Raw genomic sequence first — 19,761 nt, 5'->3', positions numbered from 1 at the left:
TGAAACTTAATGACCTGGACAATGAGCTAAAGCCCTAGAAGAAATACACAGTTAAGTGCAGTTAAGTGAATTTGTTGCCAGATTGTGTCACATTCCCTTTTTTTCCACCAATATCCAATCTAACATTGTCTGCTAAAATATTATTCTAATACCAGTAATTATCTGTACCAATAAGCCTTAATGTCTTTAAACAAGATTATTTAGTAAAATGCATCACAAAAATCAAATTTCACCACAATTCAATTTAATCACTCTTTAAGCAATGAATACACAAATTACTGGAGAGTCTAGCAATCTAGCACATATCAGCATAAAACCAAAACATGACCCTTATCCTGATCTTAAACCTAATCCTGATCTTAAACCTAATCCTGATCTTAATTTTAAATATAACAATGTTGAGATCAACAGATTCTTTGTTTCCCTAGATAGTTCGTGAATAATTTATATTTTAACATTTGTCATTTGTTGTTAGGCAGAATGTGGAGTGGGTAATGTAATCATACAGAAATAAATTACGACTAAAAGGTGCCTTTCCTAAAGAAACACAATGTGAAAGTGCAGTTTCTAGTCTGTTAGTTTGACAGGTTGTGGCTATGATGTTGCTCTGGTGTTCCAGGTGGTTGCTAGGGTGTTGTTATTTAGTTGTATGGTACTCAAAGTGTTGTCTAAGGTATCCCATTTGCTATGGTGTTCCAGGTGTTTGCTAAGGAGTTGCATTGGTAGATCCAGTGGTATTTAAGGGAATTTCTGAGTGTGTTTAATAATCCTTTATATTTTTGTTCTGGACCTAATTTGGGAATGTACTAGTGACCAAAATTTCCTGGAGATAAATTTTAATTCTGTGCAGGGTAATGTGTTTTCATGCAGAAAAGTAAATGAAAATCTCAGTTAGGATGCATTTTAGTGAAGAGTACAAACGGAATTTGGCTAGATTAGATCCAGATACTATCTTTATATGAAACGCTTGTGAATGCCAGCTGTAAACAAGCTTTTTAACATAAAGGTTTGGCATGAAAACCTGCTTTATGTTATCCGGTGTACATTTATCTTTGCTGAAAAGCCTGTGGATCCACTATGGAGTCCCACAGGATTTAATTTAGGCTCAATGTAACTTGTAATACTTATGGTATAGGTCATAAAAAGAAGAGCTTGCATACTACATACTTCAACTTTATAGACTTAAAGATATGCTAGACTGGCAAGCTCAACAATATACCCAGCACCAAGACCTGCAAACTGAAGCACAACCTTCACCTTCCCCACAACGATGCATCGAAGCATATTTTACAGCCCCAATAAGAACTCATTTAATAACTGGGTCACATTTTCTGTGCGCATTGATATAATTAATGAGCTGAAACTGAAGGTTCAATATTGCAGAATATAAAAAGGCAAGTCAGTTGAGTAATGTACTACATTCGGCACACTTGGGACTAGCTTCTGCGTGCACGTTCCCATTGCCCTGCAGTGTCAGGGGAAACAAAGTCCTCTATTTGTCATTCTTTGACTGATGAGATAGTGTATGGAAGAGCAAATGAGACACCCTACCACTCCGGTACTGGTAAACATCCCAGAATGCGCATATGTACACACATATAGACACACATACTCACACACACACACACACACACTTACACACACGCTCTCTGGTACCCTCCATCTCATTTCTCATTTGGCTGGTAGCCAAGGCACGTTCCCAGAGAGAGTGGCGTCATTAGCGGTAATGGAACTGCGGTTTTTACAGGTTACGTTAAGGGATGGATCTGCTGAATGCAGCAAAATGATCAGACAATCGTGCCCTGCCTAATGGAATGAGCAGACATTTCACATAATCTCTCATGTCCTAATGTACAGAGACATTTTTTTGTAGCAGATGACGTAACCTGAGCTCTACTGACACCACAACTTATATAGATACAAGCCAGCATTTCTGTGTTTGTTTTTAATTGAATTATCTTTTGGCAAGATTTAGCATTGATTCTCCAATTGCCTTATGGCCAAATTTTAGAGTGAAACAAGGGAATAAGCACCATAAAAAAGTAAGATGTGTTCCTCAGATTATTGTACCATGACATCAGACTTTAGTTAGCTTATTAAAAATATGGATTGTTCACATATATAGATTGATGTTCTCATCAATGAGGTATTGTCCAGAAGAAGATGAGAGACACAAGACCTAACAATGCAGACGAGCTGAAGGCCGCTATAAAGGCAACCTGTGCTTCCATAACATCTTAGCATTTCCACAGGAGCCCTGTGTTGAGTGCTTGAACTGTACATACTTTTCTGTAGGCCAATATAACTTGACTGTCCACAGTATATTAACTAAAGCTACAGTACAGCCTCTGATTTAGAGCCTGTTGGGCTTACAGTAAAATGTACATTAGATGTTACACAGTACATCCTAATAAATTAAGACTACTTTTGAGGTAATTTGGTGCCTTGAAGGATTAAGTTTTGAGTTGAACAAATGTGTATCTTTGAGTTCAACCGACAAACTACAACAAACAGCTTGACACTCAAAATGTGGTGTACCTAAAACTTAATTTTATAAGTTAATGTAACTATTGCTAATATTAACTACAGTAACAGAACAAAATATGTTGAATATAAAGAAACATGCTGAATACACCAATACCAATAGTTTCCATATTGTTATTGAGTGGATTTAAAGTAAATATTTTAAAACTAACAAAACCGACCAGGAAGAAAATTCCCCTTCATTAGGCTACCACTAGCAAAGTTAACAGGTACTCACCTTCTGGTAAAGGCAACAGTGTGATAGCTGTACTCAAACGTCCACTTCCCAAACTGACCAGGTGAGGGCGCTCTGCTTGGACCTTCAGGGTCTTGCCAGTCTCAATCAGGTCCAGCTGGGTACTCTGTGCAACAAACATAATGACACTGTTATGTAAAGGACATGTCTCCATCTTCCAAATGACAATGAATTTACAAAAAATGACTTTTAATGGAAGTCAGTTTTAAGCATTTCCTATTGGTTCATTCATCATAGAATTTGGACACAGTGTAAAGAATCAAATACTGGGAGTCAAATACTGGGTGGGAGGCAGGATTTGGAACAACACATAGAAAGGCAACTCACCAATTTGACAACAAACATGTCACATCAGTCAGAAACTTCACTTTAACCACACACTTTGTTTTTACTCAGAGTGAATGAGCTACTGAGATCTGAGTTTCCTCTTCTGAAGTCTCCAGTGCTCCACTAGCTGCTCACGTTCAGTAAAACTGAGGCAAATCCTCTTTTAAAGACTATACATGCAACGTAAGACACCTGACGTGGCCAAAAGAACTCAACAGGGGCCCGACAACCCAATTTTAGAATGTATATATCGTTGCTGTCCAATGAAAACACTTATCTCCAAAAAAGCAACCTTACAGGAGAGAGAAAAAACCTTGTAAACTTTCAAAGAAAGTCAATGTAAAAAGAGTTTATTTCAGATCATTTTGAAGAGTTTCTATTGGTCTGTTCATCAAAAAATTTTGCCACAGTGTAAGGGATAGTTTGTCTGTTCAAATTCTGTAGTAAACTAAAAATCGACAAAAATGAAGATAAGTGTTTTTCATTGGACAGTGACAATATTACGATTAGCAGGGATGGTCGTTCCAGCACACTGGTACCATTAAACACAATAATTTATCCCTTCTCCACACAGGCTTCTGTTTTCAGTTTAGAATTGAAATAATACGGACTGCCATTTTAACCAGTAAATGTCAAGTGTACAGAGAAGAATCCCATGTAAGTGATGATGACAGGATGTAGCAAAATGTTAGAGACCAAATATATACACTGTAACAAATACATAAAATCACAATTCCATCAACATGTGTGTGTTTAGGTGGGATTCATTGTGCGACAGTAGCTTTTTTGTTGGTTCTATCCAAATGCGATAGCCTTCGTTTAAAAAAATCACACAGTGATGTGCCTTGGGCTGCCTATGATGCAGTTACTTCAGGATAAAAACTTTAACCCTCGTTTTTCTATCATCCATCATGCCAACTGTGAGAGCTGACTGTTCAGACATACACACCTACTCTACAGAATGGACCATTATAAAAGCTTATTCAAGAAGTCACAGAAACGTACTACAAGGTGACTGGTAAGCTCCAATCTTTCACCTTTCACTGTACAAACTACTATAACCTCTTAACGATCCCACTAAAGCACTGGGGCACTGCCCAGTATAGCCAGCACAGCACTGTAATTCACCCTGCGTTCACATGTTCAATTACTACGCAGTCCAAAAAAAATCCACCAAAGTGACCTGCCCTCGTTTGGATGACTGCTCTCGTTGCTTCAAACAGGATTATGCCGATTCAATTAGGCCACAGAATAAAGCAAGGCTAGGCTGTAAGGCTAACCGGGCTAACTGGGTTTGGCTCCATTAGGCACTGCTACACACAGCGGGAGGCAAACAGGATTTATCTTCCGAGATGAAAGAAAAGAGGTCTGGGGTCCACATGACTGACAGAGTGGACAGACTCAAAGTCATGACCTGAGGTTCTCAAGATCAGCGTGTGAATAAATTGCACAAAGTATCTTTTGATATTCTTACGGAGGGGTGTCAAACTCATTTTAGCTGTCAAGTGTCAAGTGGGCTGGACCAGTTTTTCTTAAAAACTCAGTCAGCATGGCCAATTTATGGAATATTTTGGGAAGACACATGCTAACAGCTTTCCAATGAAGAAAACACTGATTAACAAAACACAGGTTCATAGGTTGTCTTTCTTGAACCACTTGTGTTAGGTACAGATCACTGCATAGACCTGACTCAACTTCAAGACCCGACTGTTCACTTGCTGCGTTATTTATCTCACCCTGCGACCCCATGACCCCAAGAATGCATGGAAGTTGCCAACGTATTCCAGGTGGTTGTTAGCCTGTTGCTAGCTTTTAAAAGCTTTCCCTTATCAGGAGGACCTTCAATCAAATAGTTGCTGAGGTGTCATATGCTGATTGCCCACCATAGTGTTCCAGGTGGTTGTTCTAAGGTGGCATTAGATCCTACTAACTAAACCATCTTTGGTTCTGATGATTACTAAAATCTTCATATTCAACGGACATTCACAAAGATTTGGTCATACAGCTCTGAAAACAATTAAGTGACCACTTCAGTTTCTGAATCAGTCTCTCTGATTTTGCTATTTATAGGTATATGTTTGAGTAAAATGAAATGTTTTATTCTATAAACCACGGACAATATTTCTCCCAAATTCCAAATAAAAATATGTTCCACATTTAGAGCATTTTTTGCAGAAAATGAGAAATAGCTGAAATAACAAAAAGATGCAGAGCTTTCAGACCTCAAAAAAGGCAAACCCTGTTCTCCTCCACCAGTCTTACACACTGCTTTTGGATAACTTTTTGCCACGTCTGGTGTAAAAAAATCAAGCAGTTCAGTTTGGTTTAATGGCTTGTGATCATCCATCTTCCTCTTGATTATATTCCAGAGGTTTTTAATTTGGTTAAATCAAAGAAACTCATAATTTTTAAGTGGTCTCTTATTTTTTTCCAGAGCTGTATAGAGTACATTCTAAATTAGTTTGGTGGGACAAGATATTACATGTATGGGGGCTGTTCCTGGCCTCAAGATCTGAAGAACAAAACAATATTATAATCAATATTTATCAAAAAGAAACAGTGTCCTAGTTTTCTTTTAAAAATCAATTTGGGGGCTCTCAAAAGATGTTTTCTTAAGACAACAGCCCGTAAATTTGGGGGATTGGTGGATTTAGTAACCTCTCTGGTAAAAAGGTGAAATTGCACAGAGCAATTGTAATGCAGGATAGTAAAACATATTACAAATTATTGAAAAAAAATGAAATACTATTAAACTGTAGAGAGCAGTTGAGGGGTGGAGCATTGTGTGTGTGTGCTCTTACTGTGAGACTGCACTTGAAGGGGGGGGAGGGAGGGCTCCACGCTGACAGTCACTCTGTCTACTGCTCTCTGGTCCAATAAAGGTAATTTAAAAACCAGGACCTTTCCTCACTTTCTGAAAAAAAAAAACGCCCAGGACAGGACGTGAAATATGGACATGTCCAGGGAAATACGGACGTTTGGTCATCCTAAGTAATACTGCTTTGCAAATAATTGTTGAAAATGCTGAAAAAAACAACATTCATTACATAATAGTCATTACATTTCCCACGATAACTTTTTTAACACAGGAAATGGTGTAAATAAAAAATGTGAATCTGTGCTGTGGGCCTTCAGGGCTTCGACCGGTTGCTGGTAGGAGGTAAAGCTTGGAAACTTCTCCTCAGCCCCAAAAGACAGATGCTTGTAGAAAGTAACAGCATGTTGATGTCAGAAAAAAAAGTGCTCACAGCTTTGGGCTGGAAACTTCTAAGTCTCTGTAACCCCACAGAGATGGAATGAGTTGTCAGGCTGAATGAAAGAGTTGTCTGTAATTTTTGAGTTCAGTTATTTCTTCCGTTCTTCCATTTCACCATTACAGCCAGTGAGTCAGGGTTACAGACCAATGCAGAACTTCCATCTGATGTACAGTCTACCGAGAAATAGTTCCATAAATAATTTACAGTTTTCCCCTTACCCTAGATGAAGTCGATCAGCCGAAACAAGTTTGCTTCACTCGGTTTAGCCCTGAAGCTACGAGGCTAATACTGCTAATACTATTCCCCAGCAACTGCCTACATCATCACATACGGTATAAGCCTCACATCTAAGGTAAGTTGAGTTGTTAAGTCACCTTAAATAAACTTGCCTGTGCTGTTTCTGCTGACATATACAGTACAGTTCAGTAGTAGCATCCATCTTGAAGCAGTGCTTTTAAAAAAATAAATAAATAAACAGCCAGACTGCTTACTGTTCACTGAAAGCAGGCATCAGACTGTGAAGCTGTGTGAAACAGGCTAACTCTGCAGTAAGCTTCTGGTTTGTTTTGGCTCTCATATCTTCCCCTGTCGTCTCCAGTGCTGGCACTCCACATAATAGTGTTTAATTGCTTCTATTGTGATCTGACATTTCTTTCACTAGTCCCATTGTGCAGAACGAACCACTTAAATCTCTAAAGCAGACTGGATGGGTTGGCTGTGACTGGATTTATTGCTTTATTGTTGTAAACTCAGCCTGGGCCTGTTGTTTTGTCTTGTTGAAATGTCAAACAAATACGCAACTGCAGACTAGACACTGGCACAATGGTCCAATGATTTCGAGTTCAAATCCTGGGTCATGCTGCTTCACCTTCAGCAGCCAGAGCCCGAGAGAGGACAATTGGCCTTGCTCTCTCTCTCTGGGTGAGTAGATGACAGTCTTTCCTCTCATCTCTCCCATTGTGATGCAGGCCGGCACAGGTGTCTGCTGGCTGATATACCAAAGCTGGGGATCTAGCGCTTTTCTTTAAGAGTATTGGCTGCCCAGTGATGCTGCAGTGTTGGTGGTAGTTTATAAAAAGAGGTGGTGGCTGGCTTATGCTACATTAGCTGTATAACGTTTCACCATGTACTGTCGCAGAGAACATTTCTTTCATGAAAAACACTGTATTTACAAACCGAGAACATTTGGATATCAGGAGACGCACTACTGGAAAAGGAATGATGTCTTTTGGTATCTGGCATCAAGACTAACATTAGTAGCAGAACCTTTCAGTCCTGAAAGTTGTAAGATGAAGTCTATGAGAATCACCGCCATGTGGCTCTTAAATGGCAGTTGCCAAGGTATTTAATGTGGTTGTTTGGGTGTAGCTAGCTATTTAGAGGCCTTTTCTTATCAGTAAGACTAGCAATCTAGTGGTTGAGGCATGCACTTATTCCCATTCTAGTAGTGTCAGGAGCATTGCATATGACAGAAAAAGCAGGAAGGGTAATTGGCGCCAATAAAAAAACGAGGAACATTGGACAAAAAGTGGGTACATTAAGGCCTGAAGTTAGTGTAAATTGTCTAATTAATAAGTGGCATCTTTTTAATAGTATAACCACCTGCCAAATATTGTATTAGTTTTTATTGGTTAAATAAACAGCTTTGAATCATGTAGACATGAACTCTTCAAGACTTCTAATGCAGATGTCCTGTGGTTAACTTCATGTCCAATTATACAGCTCTAGAAAATATTAAGAGACCACTTCAGTTTCTGAATCAGTTTCTCTGATTTTGCTATTTATAGATTTATGTTTGAGTAAAATGAACATTGTTGTTTTATTCTATAAACTACAGACAACATCTCTCCCAAATTCCAAATAAAATTAGTGTCGTTTAGAGCATTTATTTGCAGAAAATGAGAAATGGCTGAAATACCGAAAAAGATGCAGAGCTTTCAGACCTCAAATAATGCAAAGAAAACAAGTTCATATTCAACAAATTCATATTTATTAAGTTTCAGTAATCAATATTTGGTGTTTTTTATGCATCTTGGCATGTTCTCCTCCACCAGTCTTACACACTGCTTTTGGATAACTTTATGCCTTTACTCCTGGTGCAAAAATTCAAGCAGTTCAGCTTGGTTTGATGGCTTGATGGTGATCATCCATCTTCCTCTTGATTATATTCCAGAGGTTTTTAATTGGGTAAAATCAAAGAAACGTATCCTTTTTAAGTGGTCTCTTATTTTTTCCTCTGGAACGATGGTGCTCCATCCAGTACTTTTGGTATGAGTTGGGGAGTTGTGGATGAGGTGGATTAGTGATCATCCAACACTTTGACTTCACAAACACGCTTGACATGCTTGAATGCAACCAAATCCTAACAACAATGCTCCAAAATCTATTAGAAAGTCTTCCCTGGACTTTCAACCTGCTTCCTGCTTTCGACACATCACCTCTTAAAAACTGACTGTCCACTTCATGCCCAATATACTGTATATCCACCCATTTACAGGTGTTTAAAGTGTTGTTCACTTATTTAATGTTGTGGCTGATCAGTGTATAGATGTTTTTGATTGGCATCATGAACATTGCTCAAGTCTTTAAGGAATTAAGGAAGACTCACCTGCAGCACCTGATGGGTCTGGCGGCTATACTCAGGAACGTTCCTGTTCAGGCTGTCCATGTCGTCTGCGTTATCAATCACTTCATCACAGTCATATAGGTCCTGTTTTGAATAGAGAGCAGATAAAGAAGGAGGGAGTAAGTGGGGAACACCAGCTGTATATAGTTTCAGCATGCACTGCCGCAGAGAACATTTCTTTTATGAAAAACACTTTATTTACAAACAAAAAGCACTTGGATAATAGGAGATCCACTACTGGCTCAGGAATCCTCTGTAATGACTCATAGCTGTCTGGGTTCAGTCCATTTGCAAACAATCAGGAGTCTAGACTGAACATTACAGGACCACTTCAGCTTTTTTCTGCCTAATCACTATCTCCCGTGTCGGTTGTGTACAGTGAATCACCACAGACAATGTTTTCAGAACATATGCTTCTACCCGGAAAGAGAAACCTCTACTCAGAGAGATGCCATTTACATAGTTCTTGTATCTTGTTGGCATCTGTTCAGGTTGTGTATATGTTTGCATTTGTACCCAGTGTTCCTGTTTTTGGTTTATTTTTTGATTGTTTCTTTGTTGTAAATAAATGTAACTCCCATTTGCGTCCACTCTCCGCGTCCTTCCCTGCTGCAACCGTGACACTATTTTATCTCTTTTTTTCCGGGAAATGTTTCCATTTTGCTGTACATAATAAATAGGGATATTTGAAAATTAAGGTGTGATTTTTTTTAGGTTTTACATTACACTATTAATTCTCAAAAGCACATTATTGATTTTTTTTTTATTTGTATTGTGTTTAATGCTGCTTTCAAGCCATGCTGAAAATATTGTTTTTACAAGAAAGTGCAAATGAACGCCACAGTATTTAACAATAAAAAACTGAGGTTGATCTTTGTTGACTATAGAGTAAAAAAACAGGTAAATGAATGATTTCACAAAAAATCACAAAGCTTTTGAGATGGATAGAAGGCAACATGACCACAAGACAGCAGTGTCATACACTGTCATTTGTCATTTTATTGCAAATTATCCACATCATGGGGTTTTGGTACATTTTTCTTAAAAAAAAAATCCTTGGTATTGCTTTATTGCATATCGATATCATGAGGCATGTTATATTACCATGTTCTTGCCAACACACAGCCCAAATATTAACTGATAATAAAATACAGACCCAGGAGATGGAGCTGAGGGTGAAATACAGCACTCTTTTAATAGCCACTTGGCTTAATCAGGATACTCTTAGGCATTCAGATCTTTGATCTTCTTTTCATTGGCTTATTAAAAAACATGGCAAACAGGTGGCGTCTCGTTTTAGCCCCTGGCCCACGCCAGCACATCTAACACACAGACTAGAAATGACCAGCTGGTAGGACGGGTTGGAGCGTGTGGTTGAGATACTGAACACAGCGTGGATCAGCGTGACTCATCTCAGATGCAAACTCTTGGAGCAGATGCTGCTGATTATCTACGGTGCAGACATATGCACATCAGAGCAAAATAAGCAGGTAGTCCCCTTAGGGCAGCAGACAGCTCAGCAGACACGTCATAACACATCACTCACCTCAACAAATCACTGAGCTGAACCCCTGCTCTCTGACTCTGACACGTGTGTGACTGACACAGGGAAAACACAGGCAGATAACTGGCCAAATCATTAGAACCCCCTACACTAAAGTGACTATTGCTGACCACTACATTCGAAACATTTACACCAACACTCCAGTCACTGGCCACTTTATTAGAAACACTTTTCTTGTGCTTCCACCCGCTGGCCACTTTAATAGAACTCTCTTTACAAAAGCACCACTCACTGGTCAGTTTATCAGAAACACATACTCTGAAGCTCCACTCACTGGCCATTTTATTAGAAACACTTTCCTTGTACTTCCACCAACTGGCCACTTTATTAGAACTCTCTATTCTAAAGCACCACTCATTTGCCAGTTTATTAGAAAAACCTTCTCTGAAGCTCCACTCACTGGCCAGTATATTTGAAACACCTATTTTGAAGCTCCACTCACTGGCCACTTTTTTTAGAAACATCTACTCTGAAGCTCCACTCACTGGCCTGTTTATTAGAAACACCGACTCTGAAGCTCCACTCACTGGCCAGTTTATTAGAAACACCGACTCTGAAGCTCCACTCACTGGCCAGTTTATTAGAAACACCGACTCTGAAGCTCCACTCACTGGCCACTTTTTTAGAAACACTTTCCTTGTGCTTTCACACACTGGACATTTTATTTGAACTCTCTATTCTAAAGTACCACTCACTGGCCACTTTATTAGAAACACTTTCCTCGTGCTTCCACCCACTGGCCACTTTATTGGCTCTCCCTATCCTAAAGCACCACTCACTTGCCAGTTTATTAGAAACACCTACTCTAAAGCTCCACTCACTGGCCAGTTTATTAGAAACACTTTCCTTGTGCTTCCACCCACTGGCCATTTTATTAGATCTCCCTACACTAAAGCATTACTCACTGGCCAGATTATAAGAAACACATACTCTGAAGCTCCACCTGTTGTCCACTTTATTAGAACTCTCTGTACTAAAGCATCAAACACTGGCCAGTTTATTAGAAACACATACTCTGAAGCTTCACTCACTGACCTTAAAAAAAAACAACTCTGATACTCTGATCACAGGCCACTTTATTATAAACACCTTCCATTCACCATCCACTACACTAAGGCTCCACTTACTTGCCGCTTTTCTAGAAAGCCCTTAACTTGCAAATCCACCCACTGGCCACTTTATCAGAAACACCTACACAGTACAACTTTACTCACTGACCACTTTACTAGAAACAGCAACCTTTTATTAAAAAGCAAAACTTTTTATTAGAAATACATACCTTATGCATATTTCCACTGGCCACTTTATTAAAACCAAGCTGGAACTTTAATCACTTTATCAGAAACACCTTCCTTGTGTGCATAATCACTACTAGGCTACTATTATAACTCCCTACACTGAAGCACCACTTACTGGCCACTTTATTAGAAACATCTACTCTGAAGCTCCACTCACTGGCCACTTCATTAGAAACACTTTCCTTGTGCTTCCACCCACTGGCTATTTTATTAGAACTCCCTATACTAAAGCATCACTCACTGGCCAGATTATAAGAAACACCTACTCTGAAGCTCCACCTGTTGGCCACTTTATTAGAACTCTCTGTACTAAAGCATCAAACATTGGCCAGTTTATTAGAAACACATACTCTGAAGCTTCAATCCCTAACCATTATATATAAAAAAAACAACTTTGATACTCTGATCACAGGCCACTTTATTAGAAACACCTTCCATTCACCAGCCACTACACTAAGGCTTCACTTACTTGCCAATTTTATAGAAACCCATTAACTGGCAAATCCACCCACTGGCCACTTTATCAGAAACACCTACACAGTACAACTTTACTCACTGACCACTTTACTAAAAACAACAACCAGGAACCTTATTATTAGAAATACATACCTCATGCATCTTTCCCTACACTGAAGCACCACTTACTGGCCACTTTATTAGAAACACCAACCTTAACCTTCCATTCAATGGTCACACTATTAAAAAACACTAACTTGTACATCCATTCACTGGCCACTTTATTAGAAACACCAACAGTGTGCTTTCACTCATTGGTCACTTTCTTAGAAACTCTTATCGTAAACCCCTACTTACTGGTTGCATTATTGGTAACACTTATCATAACATTCCATTCACTGGCTTATTAGAAACATTAACTGAATCAATTTAAAAATGATTATAATAGCCAGATATTAAAAAGCAGGGGGTTTCATACTCCTTAGCAGCTAGGAACCCCTTCCTTTGTGAAAAAGAATTTCATGGACCACCACACAGCAAGAGCTCTTCTCCAGTGATGTGTGACTTTAAGCTTTCATGTGAGCTCCTAATCGCATTAAGACACACTATTCACTATTTCTAAAGATTGTCCTCCTTATTCTTGAGTTCGATAGTTTTGTTTTGCTCATATTATCAAGGAGGTTTTGACCAGATGTAGCTTAGCTTTGCTAGAACTATGAAACAAGTCACAGTTTGGTCTTCTGACACTGTTCTTACTAAAAAACTTTAGTAAGAACAGTAACTGTTCTTACTAAAAAGTTTTATTTACTGTAGCACTGTCCTATAAATGCAGTTCAACTGATTTAAAAGTTTATAATATCAGAAAAATGCATACACTTGCAAACCCATTTATTTCATTCTCTGGCTGTTTTACTTTGATATCCTACTTTTCCATAATTTATGAATAATCCAAAACCACATCAAAATCATAATTTTCCAAGATTGTCAACCCTGAAAGATTCAAGCGGAAAGAAAGCCTCTCAGTTGGCATGATGACGCAGGGGAACTGTAGGAATGTGAAGCGACGCTTCCTCACACAAGCTAAGACAGACTGTCTGCAGGATATGAATATTAATTGGGGAGATATTTAAGGATAACTTGGTGAAAGAGACAGATATAATCTTATAAAGCTTTCCATAACAGCTTTCTGTCTCCAAGCAATCCATCACTTCTAATATTTCTACTTTCTAGCTTTCTTTGGGATACTGCTCATGACACACAATGATTTATATGTTCAGATTCAATAGCATCAATCAAAAGACCAGAAATTCCATTTTAAATCCAACATCTATTTTATCTTATCAGTTTTATCTTAAACCAGGTGAGCTGCTGGTGGAACTGGACAAAAAACAGTAGACAGTCCAGTTTCCTAATATCTGTTTTAAACAATATATTCATAGCCTAATTGACAAACAACACTATTATAGTTACCCAATTTTTGTATTACATAAATATTAATGGCATCCACTAGATATTACACTAGCAACCACTATAGACACCCTAGCAACCACTAAGTAACCACACAGCAACCACCTTGCAAAAAACATTAGCACCCATCTAGCAACCACTTATTAAATATGAATTGGTGAATTTGTAAAGTTTTTCCTCTCAGAAAGTATAATACATATTTTGAGCCACCACTAAAGGACACGGTTTACACATGCATTTCTGGACAACATCAAAATGTTTTTGAAGGTGTTATGTAAAATGAAAAGATGTCATAGGGGTTCTTTACGTTGAGCAATCGTTCCGCTAAATTTGTGGTGTTTGAGTAGAAAACCTAATTATTAAAGTATTACTAGCTTATCAAAAAAGAGTGTAATGGTTCAGAATGAGCATTCTACATTATTAATTATAAAATATGATGCAACTGTGATGTTCAAAAAATCCTTTTTCATTCCAGTGCTAGCATTATTGCTAGATTAGGCAATACCATGGATAACATCTTTTTATGTCATTCAAATTATGTTAAAAATATTGTGAGGATATCTAATAGGGAATCAAAGGTCATCAATAAAACTGAATCATTGGCTGGATGTATTGTTACACCCTTATTAATATGACAAATTTTAAAATGATACTATGACTACATCACTGCCATACCTAGGCTATAGTCTTCAGTTTTAGAACAGGCTCCACCACTATTTCAGCCAAACAGCATAACCACAAATAACCCTACGGTGAAATAAACAGTGATGCACACAAAATACACACTGAGAAACACACACATGCACACTGTCCAAGTTCTACAGTTCAGCTCTGCAGTGGTAATTTCTATAAAAAAATAAGAACTGGGTGGGAAACTAGCCTGTGATTTTGTGTTGCATTTTTGTAAACAAACACACACCTGCATAAGCTTTTATACAACACCAGGTCATCTTTTCATATGTATATTCTATGTATACTGTCTACAAAGTCTATGTACCCTTATTCCTGATCAGAGTCATGATTGGTTCTGGAGCCTCACTTGCGTCATTGGGCACAAGGCTGGAATACCTCCTGCCTGCATGGGGTGCCAGTCTCTTACAGGGCACCACCCAGCAATTCACTCACACACTCGCACCTAGGGGTCAATTTAGCCTAGCCAATTTACCTACCATGTTGTTTTGGGAGGTGGGAGGATATTTGAGTACACCATGACTAGATTGAGGACTTAACCCACAATCCCAGACCCCATGAGCTGTTTACACACACTACATGCCATGGATCTCAATGTACTGATTTAGAGTAATGAATGGTGGTCCATTACTGCAAAAAAAAAGCAGTTTTACAGTTCCACAGCCCAAGGCTGAAGGTGATACTTCATACCCCTTCTAGTCAAACCTTAGGAATAGGTATGTCAGAGATAGATATGTCAGCAGTTAAATCTGTCAGGTCCAACTTTTGGTGGAGACAACCAAACAATTTATTTATGAAGGCAACATGATCAGGCCGATTGTCCCACCCATTCAGCTGCATATCCCCCATCATTAGTGATGCCACAACACAAGTAGGGTAAAGACTAGGACATGCCTCATCCAACACATGCAAAGTTAGCCAACAACTCCTTTCCAACTGCTGCTGATGCAACATTGCTGAGTAGCATCACAGAGCACTTGGAGGAAAGTGCAGCGACTTGGTTCCGATACATCAGCTCACAGACGCCTTGTGCTGATCGACATCGTCACCCTAGTCACCCTAGGAGTGATGAGGGGAATCTATGAGGATGAAGAGCGCCATCTCCCACCCAGAGAGCAAGCCCAATTGTGCTCTCTCAGGGCTCTGGCAGCTGAAGGCAAGCTGCATGACTGGGATTCGAACCAGTGATCTCCCATTTATAGTGGCAACATTTTGATAATAAGACCCTACAACCAGTGGCCCTACTTATTCTGGACACACACTATTCCAACAGGACAATGCTTGTCCACATACTGTTGCCATCTCAAGAGCATGCACTGAAGACACAGATATTATGCCCTCACCAGCCAAACTTGCAATGAATGTTTTGAAAAACCCACCCTGATTTCAGTATGGGTTTGAGTTCATAAAGCAACCTTAATCCTCTGACTTAAAGTCCCAGGTCTCTGGACAGTCTAGGCATGCCCCTGCTATCGGGTATCGACAAGAGGAGGAAACATTTTCCATTTGAGTCTTGGTTCTTTAAAAGGTTTCTTCCTCTCAATCTGAAGGAGTTCTTCCTGGCCACTGTCACCTTTGGCTTGCTCAGCTCTCTGTAAGACATGTTTAATCACGTGCAGCTGCTCCACAGTGGCCCATTCTATTTGCAGCGTTTTTATTTTTGAGCACATATTGTGAACTATTGTGCCACTGATCACATTTCAGCTGTTTCAATTCAAGATTCTCAATTGAGGACAGTGTGGTTTTGCATTGTCAATAGAATAGAAATACTTCAAAATGACCTGAAAGAAACTCTTTTTACATTGGCTTCCATTGAAAGTTTACAAAAGTTTTTCCTCTCTCCTGTGAAGTTGCTGTTTTGGAGATTTAGAGTTTAGTTTTTATTAGACAGCGACATTATGCACTTTTCTGCATTAATGCTGCTGCATCACAGTAATGTAATGACACATCCCCAAACCATGACAAACTCTGGCATCTGGAATTGTTACTGATAACAGTATGGATGGTCCCTGTCTTCTTTGGTCTGCAGCTTATTGCTTTTCTGCAGCTTATTTCTTCCAAAAGCTGGAATACTGATTACTGAATTTTTCTGACCACAATACAAGTTTCCACTTTGTGATGGTCCATCCCACGTGCATCAGAGTCCAGAAAAGCTGACACTGCTTCCAGACATAGTTAACCATAAGGCTCCTGTTTTGCACAGCAACGTTTTAAGTGGCATTTGTGAATGTAACTACATATTATAGAGCTTGATAACGATTTGCCAAAGTAATTCCTTGCCTCCCATGTGGTTTTATCAGCTATGGCTAAATTATGTTTTTTGATGCTCCACGGTCTGAGGGATCTATAGTAACAGGTGTTCATCTTAGGCTTGTGGCCTTACCCTTTATTCACTAAAACTCCTTTTTTCAGACTTTTTAATAGTTTAATGATATTATGCATTGTAGATGATTTTGATTTGATTCTTTCTTTGTACACAATCATGATTATACATCTGTTGACATCACCTGTTTGAAATCACATTTTTTCATCCATAAATTTCCTTAGTCCCAACATGTTTTGGAAGTGCAACAGGCAGAAAATGCATGAATGCATTTTAACAATTAAAATGTTTTCTATAATGGGGTTATACAAATTCAGCACTTTTTGAAACATAAACGTACTAAAACAAACACACAAACACACAGTCCTGCAGCGCTCCTTCACAGGGCGATGGCTCATGTGGCTAAGCGGAGTGCCATGCCTCTGAAACGTGTCATTAGGTCTGCAGCCATGCCACTGTGTCCTGGCCCAACAGCAGAAAATAGCCTCAACCCAACCACACTGTGTGCTCCACAGGGCTCCTCTTACAGGGGTTATAATCATACACACACACACACACAGTCCAGTTCCACAGTACATTAGAGTCACAGAAGAAAACCACAGTGGGAAAATATAGCTAATGTAACTCTACCAGCTGAATGTGGCATGAGAAATACCAGGCTGGAAACAGCAACAGACTAATACAAACGGCTAGAAAAGTATGAAAAGCATGTGGGACTAAAATATAGCTTCAAAAGAAGCTTTAATACAAATAGCTTCATGACATTGACATTGAGTTGCTGTTGACCAGCCAACGACATTCTGACACCTTAACTAATCTAATCCATAGCTTAAATAAACAAGCCTAACTCAACTGATTAAAAACTCATTAACAGTAACAGAAGAGAGTATCCAATGAATTAAAGCCCTCAGGCCAAAATAAAGAACCCCAGTCTGAACGTTCCCTCCAGAACTGCACATGCCAGGAAGTCATACTCACCATCTTCTCTACTCAGAAGCTGTCCAAATACTGTCCCATCACCTTGTTTGGCCGCAGTGTAAATGTTATGTGCTGTGTTTACTCCTGCACGTGTTTGTTCCTGTGTGTTCTCCTGCTGATCCAGTAGAGTCCATGTCTCTGACTGAACACTGCTAAACACTCTGGAGCTCCAGAGTGCAGAGTTACAACTACTGTCACCAACCACCACACAGCTGGAGGGAGAAAAAGAGAGAGAGAGAGGGAGAGAGAGGGAGAGGGTAAGAGAAAAAAACTAGAGATGAAAAGAGAAAGATGAAGACGGAGACGAGAGATAAAAACAGGAAAGAGAAGAGACAAGAAGTAGATGACAGAGAAACAAAGAAAAAAATGAGATAAGGAAAAACAAAATAAAAGAACAAGAAAGAGAGGCAGCTTTGGAGAGGAGGGAACAGGACATAAGAAAAAGAAAAAAGAGAAGTAGAGGAGTAGAGAACAGAAATAAAGGACCAAAAAAAGTGTATAGGAACCTAAAAACAGAAAAAGGATAAAGAAGACAGAAATGAAGAAAGGAGAAGATGTAAAAATGAAAAGAAAAGATAGAAGAGAAAAAGAATGAAATGGAAATATAAAAATTAGAAAAGAAGAAAAAAGGAAATGAGGAATAAATGAGAAGAGAAAACAAGAGGACAGAGCATAAATTAAAAGAGATAGATGAGAAGTCTGTCTTAAGCTTTAGAAGAGAAGAGAGGAGAAAGTAGAGAAGAGATGAGAAAAGAAGAAAAGAGTAGAGAAGGAATTAAGTTATGTAAGATGAAAAGATGAGTCGAGATGAGAAGTCTGTCTTACGCTATAAGATAAGAAAAGAGGAGAAAAGAGAAAAAAGAGGATTAGAAAAGAGAAAAAAACAGAGCAGAAAGTAAAAGAGATTATATGAGACAAGAAGTATGTCTTAAGATTTAGGAGAAGAGAGGAGAAAGTAGAGAAAAGAAGAGATGAGATGAGAAAAGAAGAAAAGAGAAGAAAAGGGATTATATTATGTAAGATGAAAAGAAGAGAGAAGAGAAAAACAAGAATAGAGCAGAAAGTAAAAGATATAATACAAGACAAATAGTCTGTATGAGGCTTTAAGAAAAGAGAAGAAAGCACAAAAGTACAGAAGAGAAGAGAAGAGATTATGTTATGTGAGATGAAAGAATGAGTTGAGATGAGAAGTCTGTCTTGCATTTTAAGACAAAGTAGAGAAAAGAGAAAATAGAGGATTACAGGGGAGAAAAAGAACAGAACAAAACAAACAAACGAAGAGACATGACGAGACGATAAGTTTGCCTTAAGCTTTTTAATAGGAAAAAAGGGAAACAGAAAAGTAGAAAAGATAAGAGAAGAAAAAGGAGATTACAGAGGAGAAGAAAGGAAATTATTGCAGAGAAGAAAAGAGAAAAGGAAGAGATTACAAAAGAGAAGAGAAGAAAAGAGAAAAAGAATGGATTACAAATGAAACAGGAAAAAAAGAGAAAAAGAAGAGATTACAAAAGAGAAGGGAACAGAAGAGAAAATAAGAGTAGAACAGATTCGATGAAGAAATCAGATGAGATGAGAAGTCTGCCTTAAGCTTTAAATGAAGAAGAGAAGAGAAAACTGAGGAGAAGAAGAGAGAATGGAAGAGATTACAGAGGAGAAGAGAAGAGATTAGATGAAGAAATGTGATTAGATTAGAAGTCTGCCTTAAGAAAAAGATGAAAAGAGAAGAGAAATCTACCTGCCACTTTTGAAGGCTTGTCTTCTTGTGCAACACACCATAACATGCCTGAATTAGAAGCTAAAATTAGCAGCAGCTAGCAGCAGTGTGAAACATGGGGAATAAATATCGGTGAGGTTGAGCAGAGGTCGCCCTCACAGCCTCGGACTGAAATTGACCTCACTGTTTACTAACTCACCCCTCTGAAAGTCCAAGCGCACCACCCTGTACCGATAGGAGTCAATGGACAAGTGGATCATTTCACTTTTTAGAGTAATGGAG

The 19,761-nt window shown here is 38.7% G+C and overlaps 1 protein-coding gene across 11 annotated transcripts in view; it reads right to left on the bottom strand.

Moving 5' to 3' along the window:
- phldb1a (pleckstrin homology-like domain, family B, member 1a) overlaps positions 1-19,761 on the bottom strand; it is a 120,046-nt gene that overhangs the window by 78,529 nt on the left and 21,756 nt on the right. For 10 of the 11 annotated variants that reach the window (XM_022667676.2, XM_022667681.2, XM_022667675.2 and 7 more), the window contains exons 2-3: positions 8,972-9,073; positions 2,762-2,885 (exon numbers count right to left, since the gene is read on the bottom strand). In XM_022667676.2, coding sequence (XP_022523397.2) covers positions 2,762-2,885; positions 8,972-9,073 — 226 coding nt within the window. Of the gene's footprint in view, positions 1-2,761; positions 2,886-8,971; positions 9,074-17,765; positions 17,944-19,761 lie in introns of those variants that run through there. The other variant, XM_022667677.2, reaches the window with a different exon arrangement.

This window comes from Astyanax mexicanus, chromosome 1 (genome assembly GCF_023375975.1).
Source record: "Astyanax mexicanus isolate ESR-SI-001 chromosome 1, AstMex3_surface, whole genome shotgun sequence".
NCBI classification, from domain to species: domain Eukaryota; kingdom Metazoa; phylum Chordata; class Actinopteri; order Characiformes; family Acestrorhamphidae; genus Astyanax; species Astyanax mexicanus.
The sequence above is the reverse complement of the archived record's forward strand: the minus strand, read 5'-3'. Positions and strand labels throughout refer to the sequence as shown.